Source organism: Jaculus jaculus, chromosome 6 (assembly GCF_020740685.1).
Source record: "Jaculus jaculus isolate mJacJac1 chromosome 6, mJacJac1.mat.Y.cur, whole genome shotgun sequence".
NCBI lineage: Eukaryota > Metazoa > Chordata > Mammalia > Rodentia > Dipodidae > Jaculus > Jaculus jaculus.
Genome location: NC_059107.1, coordinates 8,439,249 through 8,458,438, shown reverse-complemented (window position 1 = coordinate 8,458,438; position 19,190 = coordinate 8,439,249). Strand labels below are relative to the sequence as shown.

The window sequence follows — 19,190 nt, the reverse complement described above, 5'->3', positions numbered from 1 at the left end:
GCCTTGGTTTCTGTTTTGCTTCACCAGAAGTCTGGGCACAGTAATCTGTAAGCCTCTTGCTAGCTTGAAATATCTGGCTCTGGGCATGAAGGTTCGCCATTCAGGCCGCGGTGTCAGTGTGTGAGGAAGAAGAAGAAAGAGGGGAAGAACTGCCCGCATCCAACCGCACGCTCTTCAGCGTACTTGACTGACTCTCACGGGAAGCAGGGACGTGCATAAAATCGGCTGGGACCCGAGGATCTTCCAGGCACAAAACCAACAACATCCACAGCAGGGGGATTGCAAGATGCAATGTGACCTGACAGGACGGGCACAACAGGGAACAGGCGGCAAGGACAGGCGGAGCTGAGAAGCCCTGGGGCAGCAGTGTGCGGAAAATCACCACGTCCCCTCGGCCGTACCTCAGATGCCAGGCTGCGCTCACAAGCACTCAGTGACCATCAGAAAGTGTGATCTCCAGGAACGCGGAAGACAGGGACGCACTGGGGCATTTGTTCTTGGGTCTATTTTATCTCCTCAGCTCCCACCACCCTTCACGCATCGTAAGTGCATACACTGTCCCAGAGGATTTCATGACTCTGGGCTGGGGCTGCTGTGGGGACTGGAAGCCAGATTCTGGGATGGGGGTGGATGAATTTATGCTTCACTGTTCCCTGCTTTGGCCTCATAGGAGGGAAAGTGATCTCTCTTCACCCATGAGACATATCTGAGCAGTTTTCTTCTGTGGGCAAGGGACAAGAGGCCATGATGCAGCCACCTGGCAGGGCACATGTGGCGCTAACCCCTGGACGCTGGGCAGCCCGGCCCTTCTGAGTCTCCGTGTTCCCCTTTGGCCAGTGGTGACGCCTCCGTTCCCACTGACAACATTGCCATGGACACCATAGGAGAATGTGGGAGAGATGTTGGCTCGGGGCCTAGCCCAAGGAAGCGACTGGATTCCTCCCTTTTTCAGGCTTCACTTTAGAGTCTTACTTCTTGTCTTCAGATGTTCCCTTTCCCTCCCTCCCTCCTTCCTTCATTCTTTCAGAGAGAAAGAGAGAGAGGGGGAGGAAAGAATGGGTGTACTAGGCCCTCTAGCCACTGCAAAAGAACTCCAGACGCATGCGCCACCTTGTGCATCTGGCTTCTGTGGGTCCTGGGGAATTGAACCTGGGTCCTTAGGCTTTGCAGGCAAATGCCTTAACTTCTAAGTCATCTCTCCAGCCCACATGCTCCTTTTCTCCTGGCTCTCTACTCAAGAGAACTCTTGTTCCAGGGACTCCCCCACCCCCCTAGCATCTTCTTATTCATCAGGCAAGCAGACATGCACAGAGCTCCTACTGTGAGGCAGTGAGCCCCACAGTAAGACTGCTTTGTAGGCTCTTCCTGATTACTAACTAGCCGCTCACAGGAGGGCTTTGGGTCCATGTCCTTTGGTCTTTGGCGCATGGCAGGGTGCTAAATGGATGCAGGGGCTTTGAAGCTTCTAGAATGTAGCAATGCGCATGTCTCAGGGGTCTGTAGAAAGCTGAGAACTACTCCAAATTTCCCTGAGTAATACTCAAGCAGGCAGTTACCCTGGCTGCCGGCCACAGTGCACTACTTACACATTTACGTGCATGTGCACATACGTGTTTGTGTGATGCAGGTAGGTGTGGGTGGGTGTGCATACACCTATATACAAGTGCATGTGGAAGCCAGAGGACAAACTAGGATCATTTCTCTCAGAAGTCATCCACTGACTGTATGAAGCAGGATCTCTCATGGTTTGGACTTGCCAATGAAGCTGGACTGGCTAGACAGTGAGCTCCAGGGCTACCTCCCCAGCACTACAGATTACAAGTGCATGTCACTATGCCTGGCTTTTTATTTTTTTTAATTTTATTTTGCTTTATTTTGTATGAATTCTAGGGATTAAGCTCAGGTCCTCATGCTTGCAAGGCAAGCACTGTGTGGACTGAACCATCTCCCCTCACACTCATTGTTTATTTTTAAGAGTTATTTATGTATTTATGAAAGAGAGAGAGAGGGAGAGAGAGAGAGAGAGAGAGGGAGAGAGAGGGAGAGAATAGGCACCAGGGCCTCAGGCCACTGCAAAGGAACTCCAGATGCATGCACCACCATGTGCTTCTGGCTTATGTGGGTCTTGAAGAATCGAACCTGGATCCTTAGGCTTCACAGCAAGCACCTTAACCACTAAGCCATCTCTCCAGCCCCACAGTTACTTATTTTTATCAAGAATATACTTTGAATGGACACAACCTGTGTTGATACCACCATTTCCTCTCTCCCTGGCCCCCATTCTGCTGAGGGCCCAGCTCAGCGGGGTTGCTGGTATTCCCCATGGGGTTGTGGTTGTGGGGTACGCATTGCAAGAGCAGCAGTCAGTCATTGGGAGGTGGGGGAAGGCCTCGGGGTATGCCCTCCCAACCTGCAGCTCTTATAATCTTTTCATTCCTGATTTATTTATTTATTTAATTAATTACTAATTGATGTAGTGCTGCATAGGATAGAACTCGGGGGCTCCTGCCTGCTGCTCCCCAGGTAAGCACTCCATACCAGACCAGCCTACAAGCCCTCACCATGGCAGCGGTGGCTCCATCTTGAGAAGGTGCCCAAGGGCAAGGGATGTCCTTACCCTGAAGAACTCTTTGGTGGACCCTGCCTCCAGGGTCCCATAAGCAATTTCCGTCTGCTTTGCCAGGTCCTCAGCACTCTCGATGGGAGACACCATCCTCTCCACGGTCAGGAAGGCAGCCAGGTTGGCTGTGTACGAGGAAATGATGATCAAGGTGAAGAACCACCAGACGCCACCGACGATGCGGCCCGATAGAGACCTGCAGGTCAAAGAAAGACGCGTCAGAGCAGCCGGCACCCTTGCAGAGGCTCGGCGTGGGCACTGAGAGCGCGCTCCTCCAGAGGAGCTGTCGGGCCCTGCGGCACCCTTGGCTCTGTCAACGAGAAGTGAGAATTGCACATGTTGGAGAGATGTCTTCCTTGTCACCGATAAGGAGCTGTGGGACGGCTGTCTCTCAGGGTGGCAATGCCCCGAGACACACATTCGTGCTCACTTCACACAGCTGGATGCATCATGACGCACGTCAGCCCCGACAAAGAGGGGTCAGCACCTGTCCACAGGTGCGCCTGTCATGTCTGAACATCCTTCAGAACACAGCCACACCTACGGAGCATTTATGCACACATACGCGTGTGTGTGTGTGTGTGTGTGTGTGTGTGTGTGCAAATGAAGTCAGAGATCAAGCGCAAATGCACCCAGTGCACACTTTGATGGGAGCAGAAATGGTGATCGAGCCATCTCATTATTGCCCTCTTAGCTAGCCAAGGGCACCAGAATGACAGCCTAGAAGGATGGGAAGGAAGAGTGTACTGGAAAAATGAAGAATGACAACAGCCAGTTACTATGGGGAAAGTCACTACTGGTTGTAGGCAACACTCCCTCCAGGACACAGAACAAGATAAAAGTTGGACTGGAAACCGGATTTGGTGGGAATTCACATCAATCCCAGCACCTGGGACCTGGAAGCACGTGGATCAGAAGTTCCTAATCATTCTCAGCTACACAGTCCAAGGGCAGCCTAGGCTACATGAGAACTTTTTTTTAAAATTTATTTATTTATTTATTTGAGAGCGACAGACACAGAGAGAAAGACAGATAGAGGGAGAGAGAGATAATGGGCGCGCCAGGTCTTCCAGCCTCTGCAAACAAACTCCAGACGCGTGCGCCCCCTTGTGCATCTGGCTAACGTGGGTCCTGGGGAATCGAGCCTCGAACCGGGGTCCTTAGGCTTCACAGGCAAGCGCTTAACCACTAAGCCATCTCTCCAGCCTTACACGAGAACTTTTTAAACCAACTAACCAACCAACCAAGAAACCAACAGGCCCAGAGGCTAATCAGAAGTGATGAGAATTTTTCTTTGAATTTCTTGGCACCATATTCCTTTATATTCCAATAATAATGATGAGAAGGATGGCCAGAAAAGAGCTCCACAGTGATGTCTCTGACTTTCCTAAGTCTTTCTGAAAAAACAGCGAGGTGGCTTGGGACCTCCTCAGTGTGGCTTTATGCTTTATGTGGGGGCAACTGACCTGGCCTCAAGTCAGACTGAACTACACAGTGATTCAGTGATCTGTTTTCCATTTCTCTTTCTTTTTTTTTTAATATTTTTTTGTTCATTTTCTATTTATTTATTTGAGAGTGACAGACACAGGGAGAAAGGCAGATAGAGGGAGAGAGAGAGGATGGGCACGCCAGGGCTTCCAGCCACTGCAAATGAACTCCAGACGCATGCACCCCCTTGTGCATCGGGCTAATGTGGGACCTGGGGAACCGAGCCTCAAACTGGGGTCCTTAGGCTTCACAGTCAAGCGCTTAACCGCTAAGCCATCTCTCCAGCCCTCCATTTCTCTTTCTTTCTGATGTCTTTGCATGCACGTGTGTGCGTCTTAGTGTTTGTGTGCACATCATGTTTGTCACATTTTCCTGGAGATTCCTTTTCACTCTTAGCAGACAGTGTTCACTTCAGGAAATTCAATACACTCTTGGCATACTTTGAGAGGTGGGAAATAACACTCCTAGATATTTCAGAGCAATGGAAAAATGGAGAAAAGACTTGTTCAGAGGACTGGGGGTCCAGAGTAGAGTGAGGCTACATGACGTGAAGGGCAGCTGCGGAACAGGGCCTGCCATCAGAAGAGAAGACTGGGAGAGGCGTGTCCACCAAGGCATGACAGGGGGCCTGTACCACGTGACCTGGTACAGCAGCATTTAGTAGAACCAGGAAACCAAACACTAACTAGGTAGGAGGAAGATAGATATAGATAGATGATATAGATATTATATAGATAGAGTCATCTGTCTGGTCCAGGCTGGCCTTGAACTTGCTATGTAGCTGAGGTTAACCTAGAACTCTTTTTCTTTTGTTTGTTTGTTTTTCGAGGTAGGGTCTCACTCTAGTCCAGGCTGACCTGAATTCACTATGGAGTCTCAGGATGGCCTCGAACTCACGGCAATCCTCTTACCTCTGCCTCCCAAGTGCTGGGATTAAAGGCGTGAGCCACCACGCCCGGCAGAATAACCTTGAACTCTTGATCTTCTTGTAATTCACATCCTCAGCACTGGGATTGCAGGTGTTCACCAACACACCCGGTATCTACAGTTGGTATATGCAATGCTGGAGATGGAACCCAGCGTTTTATGCACCCTAGGCAAGCACTCTTCCAACTGGGGTACATCTCAGCTGCAGGGAGGGCATATTTTTGGTCATTTTATTGTATTTATTTGCAAGCAGAGAACCACTCAGAGAAATTGGCAATGGCATGCCAGGGCCTCTAGGCATTGCAAACAAACTCCAGGTGCAAGTGCCACTTTGTGCATTTACGTGGGCACCGGGGAATTGAACCTCGATTGTTAAGCTTTCCAGGTAAGCATCTTAATTGCTGAGCCATCTCTCTAGCCCTAGTGTAGTTCTTTTGATGGTGGAGTAAGGTGGTGCATGAAGGAGATGGCCGTCCCGTGAGAGAGGGAAATGTGCCCATTCCTGAAGAGTGAATCAATTTACAGAGAAGTGTTCCGCATGCTCTTGGTCCTCCATGGTACATGTGGTGGTGACAGAAGTCTAGCAAAGAGAGAGAAGTGGACTAGGGACTAGCTGCTTCCTTTGACAGCCTTTCCATCTCTCAGAACATGTGGTTCGAAATCACAAGTGAGCTGAGTGAGCTGTGTGGCTTCATGGACAGTACAGCAAAGCACAGAGATAAAGGAAAACCTCTCCCTGGGTCCCAGGACCTGTTGTAATTGGACCCAGAATCACACCAGTGTGTGCCATTAGCTGGCCCAGGGCTCTTTCTCACCTTGGGAGGTGGCAGATTCAAGTGTCCAGACCACAAAATGTGCACACCCTTTCCCACTCCAGAGGGCCACTGTGGTGTGTGAACTGGACTTCTGGTTTCCATTTGCCCGCCCCCTCCCCTCCATATTCTATTTCCTTTCCCCAAGATGGTCTTTTGGAATCCTTTAAAAATATGTTCGTTGCATCATGTTGACTTCCTGCTTAAAACTCATGGAAGCATAAAACACTTGGAATCAAATTGGAGCCCTTTGGGGGTCACCTAGGCCTGGCATGAGGTAGCCCTTGGCAAACTCTCCAGTATATCCCATCCTCTGGTCATGCTAGGTTTTGTTCGGACCCTCATCGTCAAATGGCTCCTATCCTTAGCATCTGCTGCCTTTGCTGCTGATCAAAACCCCAGGCATTCTCCAGGCCTCATCCAAACCAACAGAGTATTAGTGTTAAAGTCTAACACACCTACGGCTCTCATGCAGCTCAAATATGATGCCTGTTAGGTGACAGAGAGGAGCCATGGGTTCTTCTAGTGGACTCTGGTGCCCGGTACAGAAAGGCTCTCGGTGGAAGGTGAGCAAATGAGCCCAGGCTGACACACTCAGTAGCCCACACACACTCAGTAGCTCACACACACATGGCTCTAGACTGGGAGGAGTTGCCAGGTCCAGGAGGAGAACAGGAAACTGCTTATGGTCTGGGGTACCTGGAGGGGTAACATTCTACTAAACATCAGGGTGGCTGTCTCCTCCTCCCGTATCCTTGAACTAAGAGAGCAGCTAAGTCATTCCAAGCTCAGACTCATCAAGTGAAGCTCAAAGACTTCCCAAGGAAGTTCTAGACCTCAGGATCCTTCCCAATTCTCTCTCTCTCTCTCTCTCAGATGGGCTCTCATGTAGCCCAGGCTGGCCTTGAACTTGACATGTATCCAAGGATGACTTTAGACTTCTGCCTCTCCTGACTGCCCCTTCCAGTTGATGGTGGGATGACAGGCATGCACCATCATACCTGGTCTTTGTGGAGCTGGGAATGGAATGCAGGCCCTGTGCATGATGGGCAAGCACTGTATCAACTGGCCCACATCCCTAGCCCCTTGTGCTCTTTTAATTAATATGTATCTGTTGGGTATTCTGAGAAGCTAGCCCTAATGAAGATTCCAAAGAGAGATTCTGCAGTTTATCTGCCAGCCCATGCCTCTGTGGAACGTTAGGAGAACAGGCTTGTTACGGTGTTGTAGCAGACAGCTTCAGGTTCACCGAGATGACCTTCCAGACCAAGAACAATTATGGAGAAAGGGAGTTATTGAAGCTTACTGTGGTGGCTTGATTCCCCCATAATCTTAGGTGTTCTGAATGCTAGGTTCCCAGCTGATGGAGATTTGGGAATTAACGCCTCCTGGAGGGAGTGTATTGTTGGGGGTGGATTTATGGGTATTAAAGCCAGTTTCCCCATGACAGTGTTTGGCCCACTCTCCTGTTGGTATTGTCCACATTATGTTGGCCATGGGGTGATGTCCATCCTCTGCTCATGCCATCATTTTCCCCTGCCATCATGGAGCTTCCCCTTGAGCCTGTAAGTCAAAATAAAACTCTTTTTCCCACAAGCTGCTCTTGGTCAGGTGATTTCTACCAGTGATGCAAACCTGACCTCAACACTTACAGATGCAGGGGAAGTTCCATAATGGCAGAAGAAGCTGGCCTGCCTTCACAGGTCCAAACAGAGAGAGAGAAGCACAAACCAAAAAGCCACACAGAACAGCACACTTCAGGAACTCCAGCTAGGCACACTTTGCATATCTTTAGATTGGAATCTCAAACCCACCAGCACACCTGAGGGCTGGACCCTAAGATCCACCCAGTGACACTGCCTCCAGCCAGGTGGCTGCAGGTCCACACCGCAAGCTAATAAAACACTGAATGTATTGGGGCCATCTATTCAAACTACCACATTTGGCCCCTGGCCCCCAATAGATTTAAAGCCATCACACATTGTAAAATGTATTCAGTCTAATTTCAAAGGTCCCCACAGTTTTGACCAACTTAAGATAGTGAGCCCTGTGAAATCAAACAAGTTCAATACTTCCAACATATAAAGGCACAGAGTAAATATTTTCAACTGGTATAAAGCATAGCAAGGAGAGACTAAAACAATGCAAACTCAACTACCATCAAACTTCCGTAGTTCAGGTCCAATATAACCAGAGACTGACAGTCTCTGGATTTTCCAATTCTGCCCCTCCAGCTGGGCGGGGTAGCCAGGGAAAACTTCCATGCCAGGCTAATAGTGCACTCCATGGTAGCCCTTGCACAGTCCTGGTATATCCAAAACATCCTCAGGTCTCCATGGAAACCACAGTCCATCTTCTAAAGGCTTTTCCAGCCTATCAGAGTCATCACACCCTGCCTCAGGCCACATCAGTGGCTCCTAGAATCATGTGCACTTCATGACCACTCAATGCATTTTTCATGCTTCCAAAATAATAGTAGGTGTGCAGGACACAACCATATTCTTAATTCAGGGTCCAAATAAATCATAACATTGGAAAGCAGGTTCTTTCCTCAGTAAACTCTTTCCAAAAGAGTTTGTATTTCTACGATAGTCTTTCCTCAGGCATCCGCTCTGTTGTTTTAATGTAAAACAGTTGGGCCATCTTCCTTAAGATTGCTAATATGTTGACAATAGTAGCTTTGGTAACCTAAAACCAGTCTCAGTGCCTGTAATTTTAACTTGCTTGAAGTTTTCCAACCTATAATCTCTCAGCCAATATCTTTAGCCAAGCACATCAGTCCATAACAAATTTAACCTTGATCAAACTCTCTGGGCCTGGGCAGCAGGACACAGCCAGCTCTTATGCCAGTAGCCCAGTTCCAATAAAGTCCTCTGCAGTCTTTCCTTCCCCTTAGAAAGCTCATAAACTAAGCCTTGAAGTTCAATACTGTCTGTACTTAGCATTCTTAAACTGTCATCAGAAAAGTCCATAAAATTTGTCTGACCACTCCAGAAGGTGTCTTCAGTTACAAGCACCAGTCCATGCCCATTCCTCTAAAACAAAGGTTCCAAAAGACCAACATCCACATGGTCAGGGTCATCTCACTCCACTCCTTGATATCAACTCCTGTAGCAGACAGCTTCAGGTTCACTGAGATGAACTTCCAGACCAGGCATGGTTATGGAGGAAAGGATTTATTGAAGCTTACAGACCCAGGGGAAGTTCCATAATGGCAGAAGAAGCTGGCCTGCCTTCACAGGTCCAAGCGGAGAGAGAGAAGCACAAGCCAAAAAGCCAAAAACCAAAAGCATAGCACAGCACACTTTAGGAACTCCAGGTAGGCATACTTTACATATCTTTAGATTAGAATCTCAAACCCACCACCATACCTGAGGGCTGGACCCTAAGATCCACCCAGGTTCAGCCAGGCAGCGGCAGATCCAATCTACAAGCTAATAAAACACTGAACATATTTGAACCATCTGTTCAAACTACTATGTATATGTTTCATTTGTGTCTGGTCCATAAAAAGGGCACAGATGGTGCTCCTCATCACCTTCCGCTGAGACCTGGGATGGGCGAGCTGCTTCTCTGTCCAGCAACATCACCTTCCCAGCCTCTCTCTAGAGGCAAGGGGTCAGTCAGCATTACCAGAAGCCAGACTAGGAACGAGAAGAAAACCTTTGGTTTTCCATTGATTGCCATGCAAGTCATCTGCCTAGTTGGGCCTCAGTCTCCCTGCTCTGCACCATGGTGGCTAAAGCCCAACTTTTGGAACTAGAAAGACTTTTCACCGAATCTTTCTCTTGCAGTGGTACAAGCTATTAAAACTAAACTGAGAGGATTCAGAGGAAAGCTTTGGACGGAGCTGCTGGAACAGGAAGAGTGGTCTTCATGATGATTGTGACCTCCCCAGGGAGCCTCAGGGAGAAGCAGCACTTTTCTCAGCAGGGGAGGAACGGCTGCCAGAGGTCTGGGTGGGTCATCGGAATTTGATTATTCTCACAGCTCTTCCACAAAACTCCTGTTGAATCTCTTATGTTCCTCTGGAATAGACCACGATTTATGACTTGTGAACCCAGAGTCTTATGTTAACTCATCCATAGTTCTGCAAAAAGATGATAGAGGCATGGATCTCCCTACTATACAGGTGAAGAACTGTGGTTCAGAGACCTCAAGGGACTTGTGTGGCACTCGGTGAGGCAATGAGGCTGGGAGTAGAGACCGGAATTCCCTAGGAGATTCAGCTCAGACGGAAGAGTGCTTGCCTATCGTGTGTGAAGCCCTGGGTTCCATCTCCGGCACCCTGTGTGAAGACGCACATGTGCCGTCCCAGAAGTAGAGTGGTGGAGAGCAGGAGAATCTGGAATTCAAGATTATCCTTGGATACGTAGCAAGTTTGAGGCCAGCCTAGGCTACATGAGACCCTGTCTTGAAACGAAAGCAAAAAAAAAAAAAAAAAAAAAAATTATAGGAACTGGTTTCCTATTCTGAACCTGGCATGGTCAATGTTACCTCTCTCACCAAATCAGGATTTGTTTGTGGATGGACACACACTTTATGCCTCCACTATATCAGATCTCAGCCCCCACTGATTTTAAGGCTCAGCGGAGGCCATGGCCAACAGCGTGCTCGGGAACATCTCCATGGAAGTGAAAGCCTGCTTGCATCCGTTGAGATCATTACCAACACAGCGTCTTCTAACAGTCATCTGCTGCGTCTGACGTCTGGATCCGAGGTCTGGATTCCCTGCTTAGGCGGATGTCACTGCTGGCTAGGGTGGGGGCTGGGGCTTCTCTTTCAAGCTCATGGGTTGCTTGAAGAATGCGTCTCCTTGTGGTGAGAGCACCCAGGTCACCATTTCCTTGTCAGCTCCCATGCATTCTTTACTCCAGGCCCTTTGCTCTTACCATCGGTGGCATGTTCAGCCCTCCAACTCCTGCAAAACCCCCGACTTCCAGCCGGAGATAACCTTCTTCTTATTAAAAGGCTCATTATGGGTTTGTGGAAATGGCTCAATGGGTAAATTACTTGCTGCGCCAACATGAGGACATGCAGTAGACTGCCCAGCGCCCACGTGAATGCCAGGTGTGATGATGTGTACTTGTAAGCCCAGTGTCGGACAGGCAGAGGGAAGAGGATCTCTGGGGTGTACTTGCTAGGTAGTGTAGCTGTATCAGTGAGCTCCAGGGTCAGTAAGTGACCCATCCCCAAAAGTAAGATGCTAAACTCTCACTTTAAAAGAAAATCTTAATTTATATTATTTAATTGGCTAACAAAGAAGTAGGCATCCATATGGCTTTTTTGTAACGTTTCCAGCTATGATTAACTCCCGACTTCTTCTCCTCTATTACCTTTCCTCTGATCACAGTCCAGTGGAGAAGAGGGGAAGGCAGTGTGGCTCAGGGGTTAGCACGAACCTGGGAGCTCGGCACTCCGGATTCTCTGAGCGGTGCTTAGCACAGTGCCTGGTATTTCTCAGCTTGTGGTTGAGCCACCATCGCCTTCTTCCGTACATTTTGTAGACAATAATTACAACACTAACTTTCGTAGGCAACGACTGAGAACCAGGGGGACTCAGAAGGACTTCCTTCTATTACTGACTGTGCAGACGGAGGTCAAGCAAAGGAGTCAGAGGGGAAGAATCCCGTTCTGGCCTTTGAAGTGCGACTATGAGAATGCCAAACGCAGAGCGGGAGAGGTGTGAGGCTGCGAGAAGTGATCGCAGACAGAGGACAAGGACGACGCGCCTGACAGATCACTTCCACGGCAGACTTCTCCAGACCCCGCCTTGGAGCACGGAGCCATCACCTCACTGCCGGCCCTCGGTCACAGCGCTGACCCCTCGGCAACCTGCAGACCAGAGCTCACTTTGGGGAGGGCAGGCCGACAGGGGGCAGGGTTTGGTGCTCGGTAGGAGCTGGCACTGGGGGAGAGGCGAGAGCCTCCATGGTGAGTTGTACGGGGTGAATGGATGGTGCCAGGCCTGGGAATCAAGTGCTGGCTGCGTGCTGTCTTTTCTAGAAAATGGACTTCAGTCCCATTCTAGTTCGAATGTGAAATGTCCCTCCAAGGCTCGCGTGTTTGAACGCTTGTTCCTCCTTGGGGGCAGGCCTTAAGTTAGGGCTTATCTAGAGGAAGTGGGTCCAGGGAGGTGTGTCCGGATATTTCTGAATGTAGCCTCACTTCCTGTCCGCTGTCTGTCTCCTGACTACACATAACTAGCAGCCTCACGTTCTTATGGCCATGCCTTCCCCTCTATGACATCCTACATCCTCTCAAACTGTAAACTAAAATCATCCTGTCCCCTCCTTGAAGTGGCTTCTTGTCCGGTGTTGGATGCCAGCAAGGAGAAAGATACCCTGTACACTTCCTCTGTTAGCAAACATATCATTAGGTGCCCAGCTCGAAGCTGACAGGGGCTGTGGAAGATGGCATGGGCCCTTCTCTGGACTCTGACAGACATTTCTTGTCCTGGTCGCTGATTAGGACTCATGTCAGGAGTTTAGATGTGCATTTGTAATCCCACAACTTAGACTTCTTGCTTTAGATGATGGCTCAGTGTCCACGGTCCAGGAGGTGGATGTTTTAGGAGCTCTGCTGCTCAAGGTAGTGTGAAGCCAGCCACGGGTGACGTGTAAACAACAGTGCACGGTTGTGTTTCAAGCCCGGTTAGTGGGGGAACAGGCATCATGCTAAGTGTGGCCTGTGAGCTATCGATGTCTGACCCTATGGTTGGTGTCCACTGGAGTCCCCGAGACCTGAGACCCGCGTTGGTAAGCAGCGGTCATGTGAGTACGAATTCCTCCACAAGCCCCTAGGGGACCTGCAAGTCACTCGACAGTGACTTTTGATCCTTAGGGAGGAAGTAGAGGACACGGATCAAGAGGACAGGCTTGGGGGCCAGATACAGCAGACTGAGCCCTGCCTGGTCCTTTGTGGGAACTGGTGAATCTCTGCAACACAGAGAAACTGCACTGCTCACCTGAAAGACATTCCCCGGGAGAGAAAATGAAAACCAAAGCCGGCCAGGGAGCGTAGTGCCTTGCCCAGTCCAGAGGAACCACTTCTGGACGGAGACGTGCAGGCAGCTGAGGAGCGTGGGCCAGGCTGGAGGTCGGGGAGTCGGCGCCCGGGGCCAGGGCGCTTCTGGGGAGCATGCCTGGGCCTTGAAGGGAGTGGGAACTTATTAAGCACCAATCAGTGTTTGATCCCAGCATTCTCCTCTCCAGGATGTCTCCACATAGAGTTAGGTCTTGACCTTTTTTATGTGTCCGGTCATCCCCCAGAGGAAGGGGACAGAAGGGACACCTCCTGGGGCTGTCAGTCAGCCAAGCTCAAGAGGTCACAGAGGGTGACCTATTTCCCTTTGTCATTGACTTCAAATGGCTATTTTTGAAAAGGGATGGAAAAGGAGCTCAGAGGCCTGGGCCGTGGGAGCCTGGCTCTGAGCAACCAGGAGAGCTGTGTCTGTCCATCTTGCTGATGTCTGAGCTCTGTCCAGAGAGAGATGCCCAGACCAGGGTGATTAGCTCTGGCCAAGTGCAACAACCTCTTTGATGAGGCCACTGCCTCCCAGGTGTGTCTTGATGGTCAGTCACCGTGTCTGTCACCAGCTTCAAAGCACTTCCCTGACAGAGCTTGGTGACTTCCCATAGTTACTCTAGCTGCCAGCCACCAGGGTCCAGGTGGGAAGGACCCTGGACACTGGTGAGTCCCAGGGGTGGGGCTGGGGTGGACCACAGCTGGGAGAGCCCAGGCCTCAGTGGGCCAGCACATGGCTCTTACAGAGCTCTGGTGCCCATGTCCTCCTAGGCAGGGTTACTTCAGCATGGCCAACGGCTCACCAAGCGAGGGCTGCAGACGAGTTAATGAGTTCACTCATTCATTTATCCTTTGGTTCACCCTCTAAGCCTTGGTTTCCAGACTCCAGAAACAGGGACAGTCACATTCCACAGTGTGCAAGGAGGAAGTCCATCTTGTCCTTGAGCTGTAAGGCTCAAGGCGTCACCAGCAGGAGGGAGGAGGAGGAGGAGGGTATGACTGCTCCAGGGAGCAGGTCTCCTCAAGGCCAGGCTCCACACCTGTTCACACAGTGCCCAGGTTGGTCCTTCCTCAGTTCCTTCTTTCTTCTTCCTGAGCTGGGTCAGAGTTCAGGCCTCAACTTTCTGTCTACCCCTGCCCACGGCCTCACCATGAATAACCCCTCTAGGCCCCTGGCCTTCACACAGAGACACTGGTGAGGACATCTTGTGCAACTCTAAGCCATTCCTTATGTTCTAAGCACCGTCTCTAGCTGCCTACCTCAGACCTGAGCTACACGAAACGAAATTCTCTCCCACCCACCCAAATGCTCCAAGAAAGTACAACTGAACTTACTCGTCTCCACTTTTCTCAGGCAATGACAACACTGTCTCTCTTATTCTCACCACAAAATATCACTGTCATTTCTCCTTTTCTTGTTATTTTATATTTTAGAGAGAGAGAGAGAGAGAGAGAGAGAGAGAGAGAGAGAGAGAGAGAGAGAGAATGTCTGGACCTTTCAGCCACTGTGAATGAACTCCAGATGCATTTGCCTCTTGTGCGACATTACACACTTGCATCCCCTTGCCTCTGGCTATGTGGGACCTGGAGATTCGAACATGCTTTCTTAGCCTTCACAGGCAAGCACCTTAACCACTAAGCTATCTCTCCAGCCTATCATTTCTTCTTCTGTTTTTTTTTTTTTTGTATTTTTATTTATGTATTTGCAAGCAGAGAGAGAAGTAGAGACACGGGGGGACGGGGGGACGGGGGGACGGGGAGAGGGAGAATATGAATGGGCATGCCAAGTCTCTAACTGCTGCAGACTAACTCCAGATGCATGTGCCATTTTGTGCATCTGGCTTTATGTGGGGAATTTAACTCAGGTTCTTAGACTTTATAGGCAAGCGCCTTAACCGCTGAGCCATCTCTTCAGACCTACAGTGTCACTTCTGACTGCTCTCTTTCCCTCCCCCTGAAATGCAGTTCATTAGACGTTAGTCTTTACCTCCCTGCCATCTACCCTCACGGGTACAGCCAGGATTCTAGTGTAACTTGTCTTTGCTTCTTCTCTTGTCCTGTGCCGTCCAAATTCACACGGACCTTTGGAAACCTCTGTGTGTCTGCACACGTGCCCACACCATGGCACATGTGTGGAAGTGAGAGGACAGCTTCCGCTGTTGGGCCTGGCCTTCCCCTTTGTTTGAGGCAGGACTATTGTTAGTCACCCATGTTGTATGACAGGCTACGTGGCCCACAAGTTTTCAGTGATTATAGGTGGAATTGTGGATGCAGACTACTGTGTCTAGTTTTATGTAAGTTCTGGGCATCTGAACTCAGGTCCTCCTACTTACACAGCTAGTGCTCTATCCACTGAGCCATCTCCCGGTCACACATGGGTCTTTGGAAATCGTAAACAGGAATCTGTGGTTTACTGTCACTACTGAGAACCTGTCATGATGAGAAAATGACAGCTACGTGTTCTATCTACCAAGACATGTGAGACACTTTCTGATGGACCCGCCTCTAATCATGCCTGCACATGCCCCTCTGCCACTGTGTTTTAGCATCTGTGGTCTTCCTGCACTTCCTCACCCACAGCAAAGTCTCAGTCACTGTAGAACCCCTGTGGTTGTTCCCTCTGCCTGGGACTCACTTCCCTGAAAGTGTCCCAAATCTGCATCCATTTACACATTCCTTCAGGTTTCTAGCCACACGTTGTCAACCCCTCACACATGTCCCCACGAAGTAACACTCCTGCCACTGTCCCTTTCTTACCTTCTCTCCTTGTGGTCATAACACTCATCCGAGCTGAAGTGTTATGTGCATAGTTATATTGATGCCCTTTTCATTCAGAGATCACCCAATTCCGCACTATATGTACGGTCTTTTAGCATCATTTCCTGCTCTGTCCCTAGTGATGGCAGCATGGATAGTGTCTGGCATGGGACACGTATGCAGCGACCATACACTGTGTAGGTGAAAGACTACACATGCTTTCTAAGGACTGATTATGCCTCAAACATGATGGGGGCAATACCTGAGGGGTTTCCGCTCAAGGAAATCAATTTCATAAAAGGAGCATGTCACACACACATATACACACACACATGCACATACACACACACACACACACACACACACACACACACACACACACACACACACGCAGCATTGTGGTAGCTGTGCTGGGATGAATGGCATAGCTGGTCACTGATTCAGTGCTAAGAAAACAAGAAAATGGGAAAGGTCAAGCCCTATTAGGAAGATTCTGGAAGGGCTTCGAGTGAGAAGTGTTATCTGACTGGGATGTGCGGGGCTGGCTGGCTGGCTCTGAGCATTCTGAAGCAGAAAGCCATTTCCTGGAGCAGGCACAGTGTGTGTCACGGCACGTGAACCGGCGAGCATGTCTTGTTCTCTAAACCACACGGGGCACGCCGGCAATTACCGTTCACTGGGAGCCTAGGCTGAGCTGCAAGGGATACCTGATGTCCATTCCTCTAACTTGTTCCTCTCCGCTACCAGGCAGGCACATCATATTTGGCAAATGTGGAAACTGAGGTTCAGGTGGATGAAACACTTCAGGCCACAAAGCAACTGACAGAGTTTAAATGTGAGCACATGTCTGACCCCAGTGGTATGACTTCACCCATGGTGAATGTCCATTCGGCCCAGAGCCAGCACCCCATTCCTCACAGGACTGACTTCTTGGGTTCCTGTCACCCCATGGTTCCTCGACATAAGAGAATATTTGGAAACACATTGGTGTTAAAATGAGATTTCTTCCATATGTATTTTTGAATTTGTGTTCTTAGAAGCTAAGTTCTTTTATAGCAGTGGCTGGACAGCCCATAATACCAAAACATATGGCTTCTCTGCATGTTTGAGTATGTCCCTCAAGCTCCTAGAATCTGTTTTTTTTTTTAGAGGCAAGATGTCCTCTGAGGGCCTGAGGCCGTACCTGAGTGGGCCAGGTGTGAACCCAACATGTTAGCCACTTGAAGTCCTATGGGTTAAGGACATGTTTAAGTATGCCATATCATAGGCTTAAAAAAGTAGTCTCCAACCCACCAGTAATCAAGAGAGAAATGAACAGTATGTAGTCCTGCTTTCACTAACATTTGGTTTGCTTCAGCACAAGACACATTTTCACAGGAGCTATTTAACTTAAAATAATCCATTGAACATGCTCCCTTTGCCCAGCACGTTTTCACCATAGCCAGCTTCCTGCAAGTTCAGCCTCGCCCTCCCACTTACCCCATAAGGGCCAGCAGAACAGCCCTCTGTGGGCAGGGACATCCTTCTTTTCTCTGCACACCCATGAGCCCTGATGGCTTCTTCAAAGGGGCTGAGGATTGATTAAGTGGGAGTATGGAAACGCCCAGCTGATCTGGAATGGTGTGGCTGGGTGGAAGCTTCACATCCCTGAGTATCCGTTTGACTCCCTGTGAAGTGGGGGTTATTACTGGAGCACCCTAAAGGGTTGTATGTATGAGTTACAAGCACAAGCAGGGCACATGGGGCACAGTTACCACTCTCCAGAAGTGAAAGATGACATGATGATGTGCAAAGAGGTGAAATGCTTGATGTTAAGTAAAAAAACAGAATATCTGTATCTATCTATCATCTATAGTTTTGTTTTTGAAACTCAGTCTCATGTAGCTGAGGCTGGCTTTGAACCTCTAATTCTCCTGCATCTACCTCCCAAGTGCTAGGATTACAAGCATGAGCCATCACACCCAGCAGACAAAAGTATACATTATAAGTGGAATGTATACGTGGCCTCACTTTAAAGTTCAACTTGAGAGAGACTGATATCTGAAGTATGTAGGTCCTTTTTTTTTGGTGTTTATTTATTTGAGAGTGACAGACAGAGAGAGAAAGAGAGATGGAGGGAGAGAGAGAGAGAGAGAGAGAGAGAGAGAGAGAGAGAGGGAGAATGGGCACACCAGGGCCACCAGCCACTGCAAACTAACTCCAGACACATGCATCCACCTTGTGCATCTGGCTTATGCAGGTCCTGGGAAATAAGACCTTGAACCGGGGTCCATAGGCTTCATAAGCAAGTGCTTAACTGCTAAGCCATCTTGCCAGCCCCTGGAGTATGTAAACTAAGATGTTATAAGACTCAAATGGGCACCTGAATCACGGGCTTATTTTTTCTCCTATTTCTTTGATTTCCTTAGTGAAAATTGGAGATTTTTTTAAAATATTTTTTTGTTCATTATTTATTTATTTATTTATTTGAGAGCGACAGACACAGGGAGAAAGACAGATAGAGGGAGAGAGAGAGAATGGGCGCGCCAGGGCTTCCAGCCTCTGCAAACGAACTCCAGATGCGTGCGCCCCCTTGTGCATCTGGCTAACGTGGGACCTGGGGAACCGAGCCTTGAACCGGGGTCCTTAGGCTTCACAGGCAAGCGCCTAACCGCTAAGCCATCTCTCCAGCCCAAAAAATAACATGTATAAAGCCCAAAATATTGTGGTTAAACTTATGAACTGTGGGAATCACATGACCTGGTTTCAAATCCCAACTTCTTCTCTTCCTGGCTGTGTGGCCGTTGGGGGTGGCCTAGCCTCCCAGGGCTTGTGTGCCCCGCTTTGGGAATACAGCCCCCAGCAGAACGTTCTCGGGTCAGCCAGCTAACAGCGCTGTCGTTTTCCAAGTCCCTGACTTGGTGGATGACAAGGGGTCAAAAGAACGAAGGCAAGAAGTCGTATTTCAACTGAGGGCCGAAGGTGGAGAAGAATCTAGAAGACGTAAGTATCGGCACGTATCCATTTAGGAAACAGGAAGGACCAAGACTCTGGGGCAGGGAGAGGTTTCACATGATGGGGGTGGCAGGCACCACAGGATGGGTCAGGGAGCAGGTCCGGGGGCTTAGGTGTGGACTGGCCTGGGCAATGAGGAGTCCAGCTCCAGAGCCTCCTCCTCGGCGAAGCCAGCTGGACTGCCAAGTTTCTGCTCGCTTCTCTTTTCTAGGGCTTGCTTCCTGCTCCCACCAGCACTCTTCGCTGCTCAGCTCCTTTTCTGTGATGACTAACTGAATTGTTGAGTCATTAGGGGACCCTCCATCTCTGCGCGGTCCTCCAGAACCCGATATAGTCTCAATATTTGTTGGGTGAATATGAAGCCCCATAACCAGGCAATTTGTCTCGCTTGTTCTCTGAGCTACCGAGAGAGGGAAAGATCTCTTGAGCTAATTAATAGCAAACTCCTGATTGTGTGAAGTAACTGCTTATTCTATGACTCAATCTTTGAAAGTGACTATTTTTGTTTAAAAAATGATAACCCAAATTCTTACATACTCTTAAAATCATTTTCCTTCAGCTATCTC

The 19,190-nt window shown here is 49.2% G+C and overlaps 1 protein-coding gene across 3 annotated transcripts in view; it reads right to left on the bottom strand.

Annotated features, from left to right (window-relative positions):
* The window catches only part of Gria1 (glutamate ionotropic receptor AMPA type subunit 1), a 325,559-nt gene that overhangs the window by 39,914 nt on the left and 266,455 nt on the right, over positions 1-19,190 (bottom strand). For all 3 annotated transcript variants that reach the window (XM_004666536.2, XM_045151919.1, XM_004666535.2), the window contains exon 12: positions 2,618-2,816. In XM_004666536.2, the coding sequence (XP_004666593.2) occupies positions 2,618-2,816 (199 nt within the window). The remainder of the gene's footprint in view (positions 1-2,617; positions 2,817-19,190) is intronic.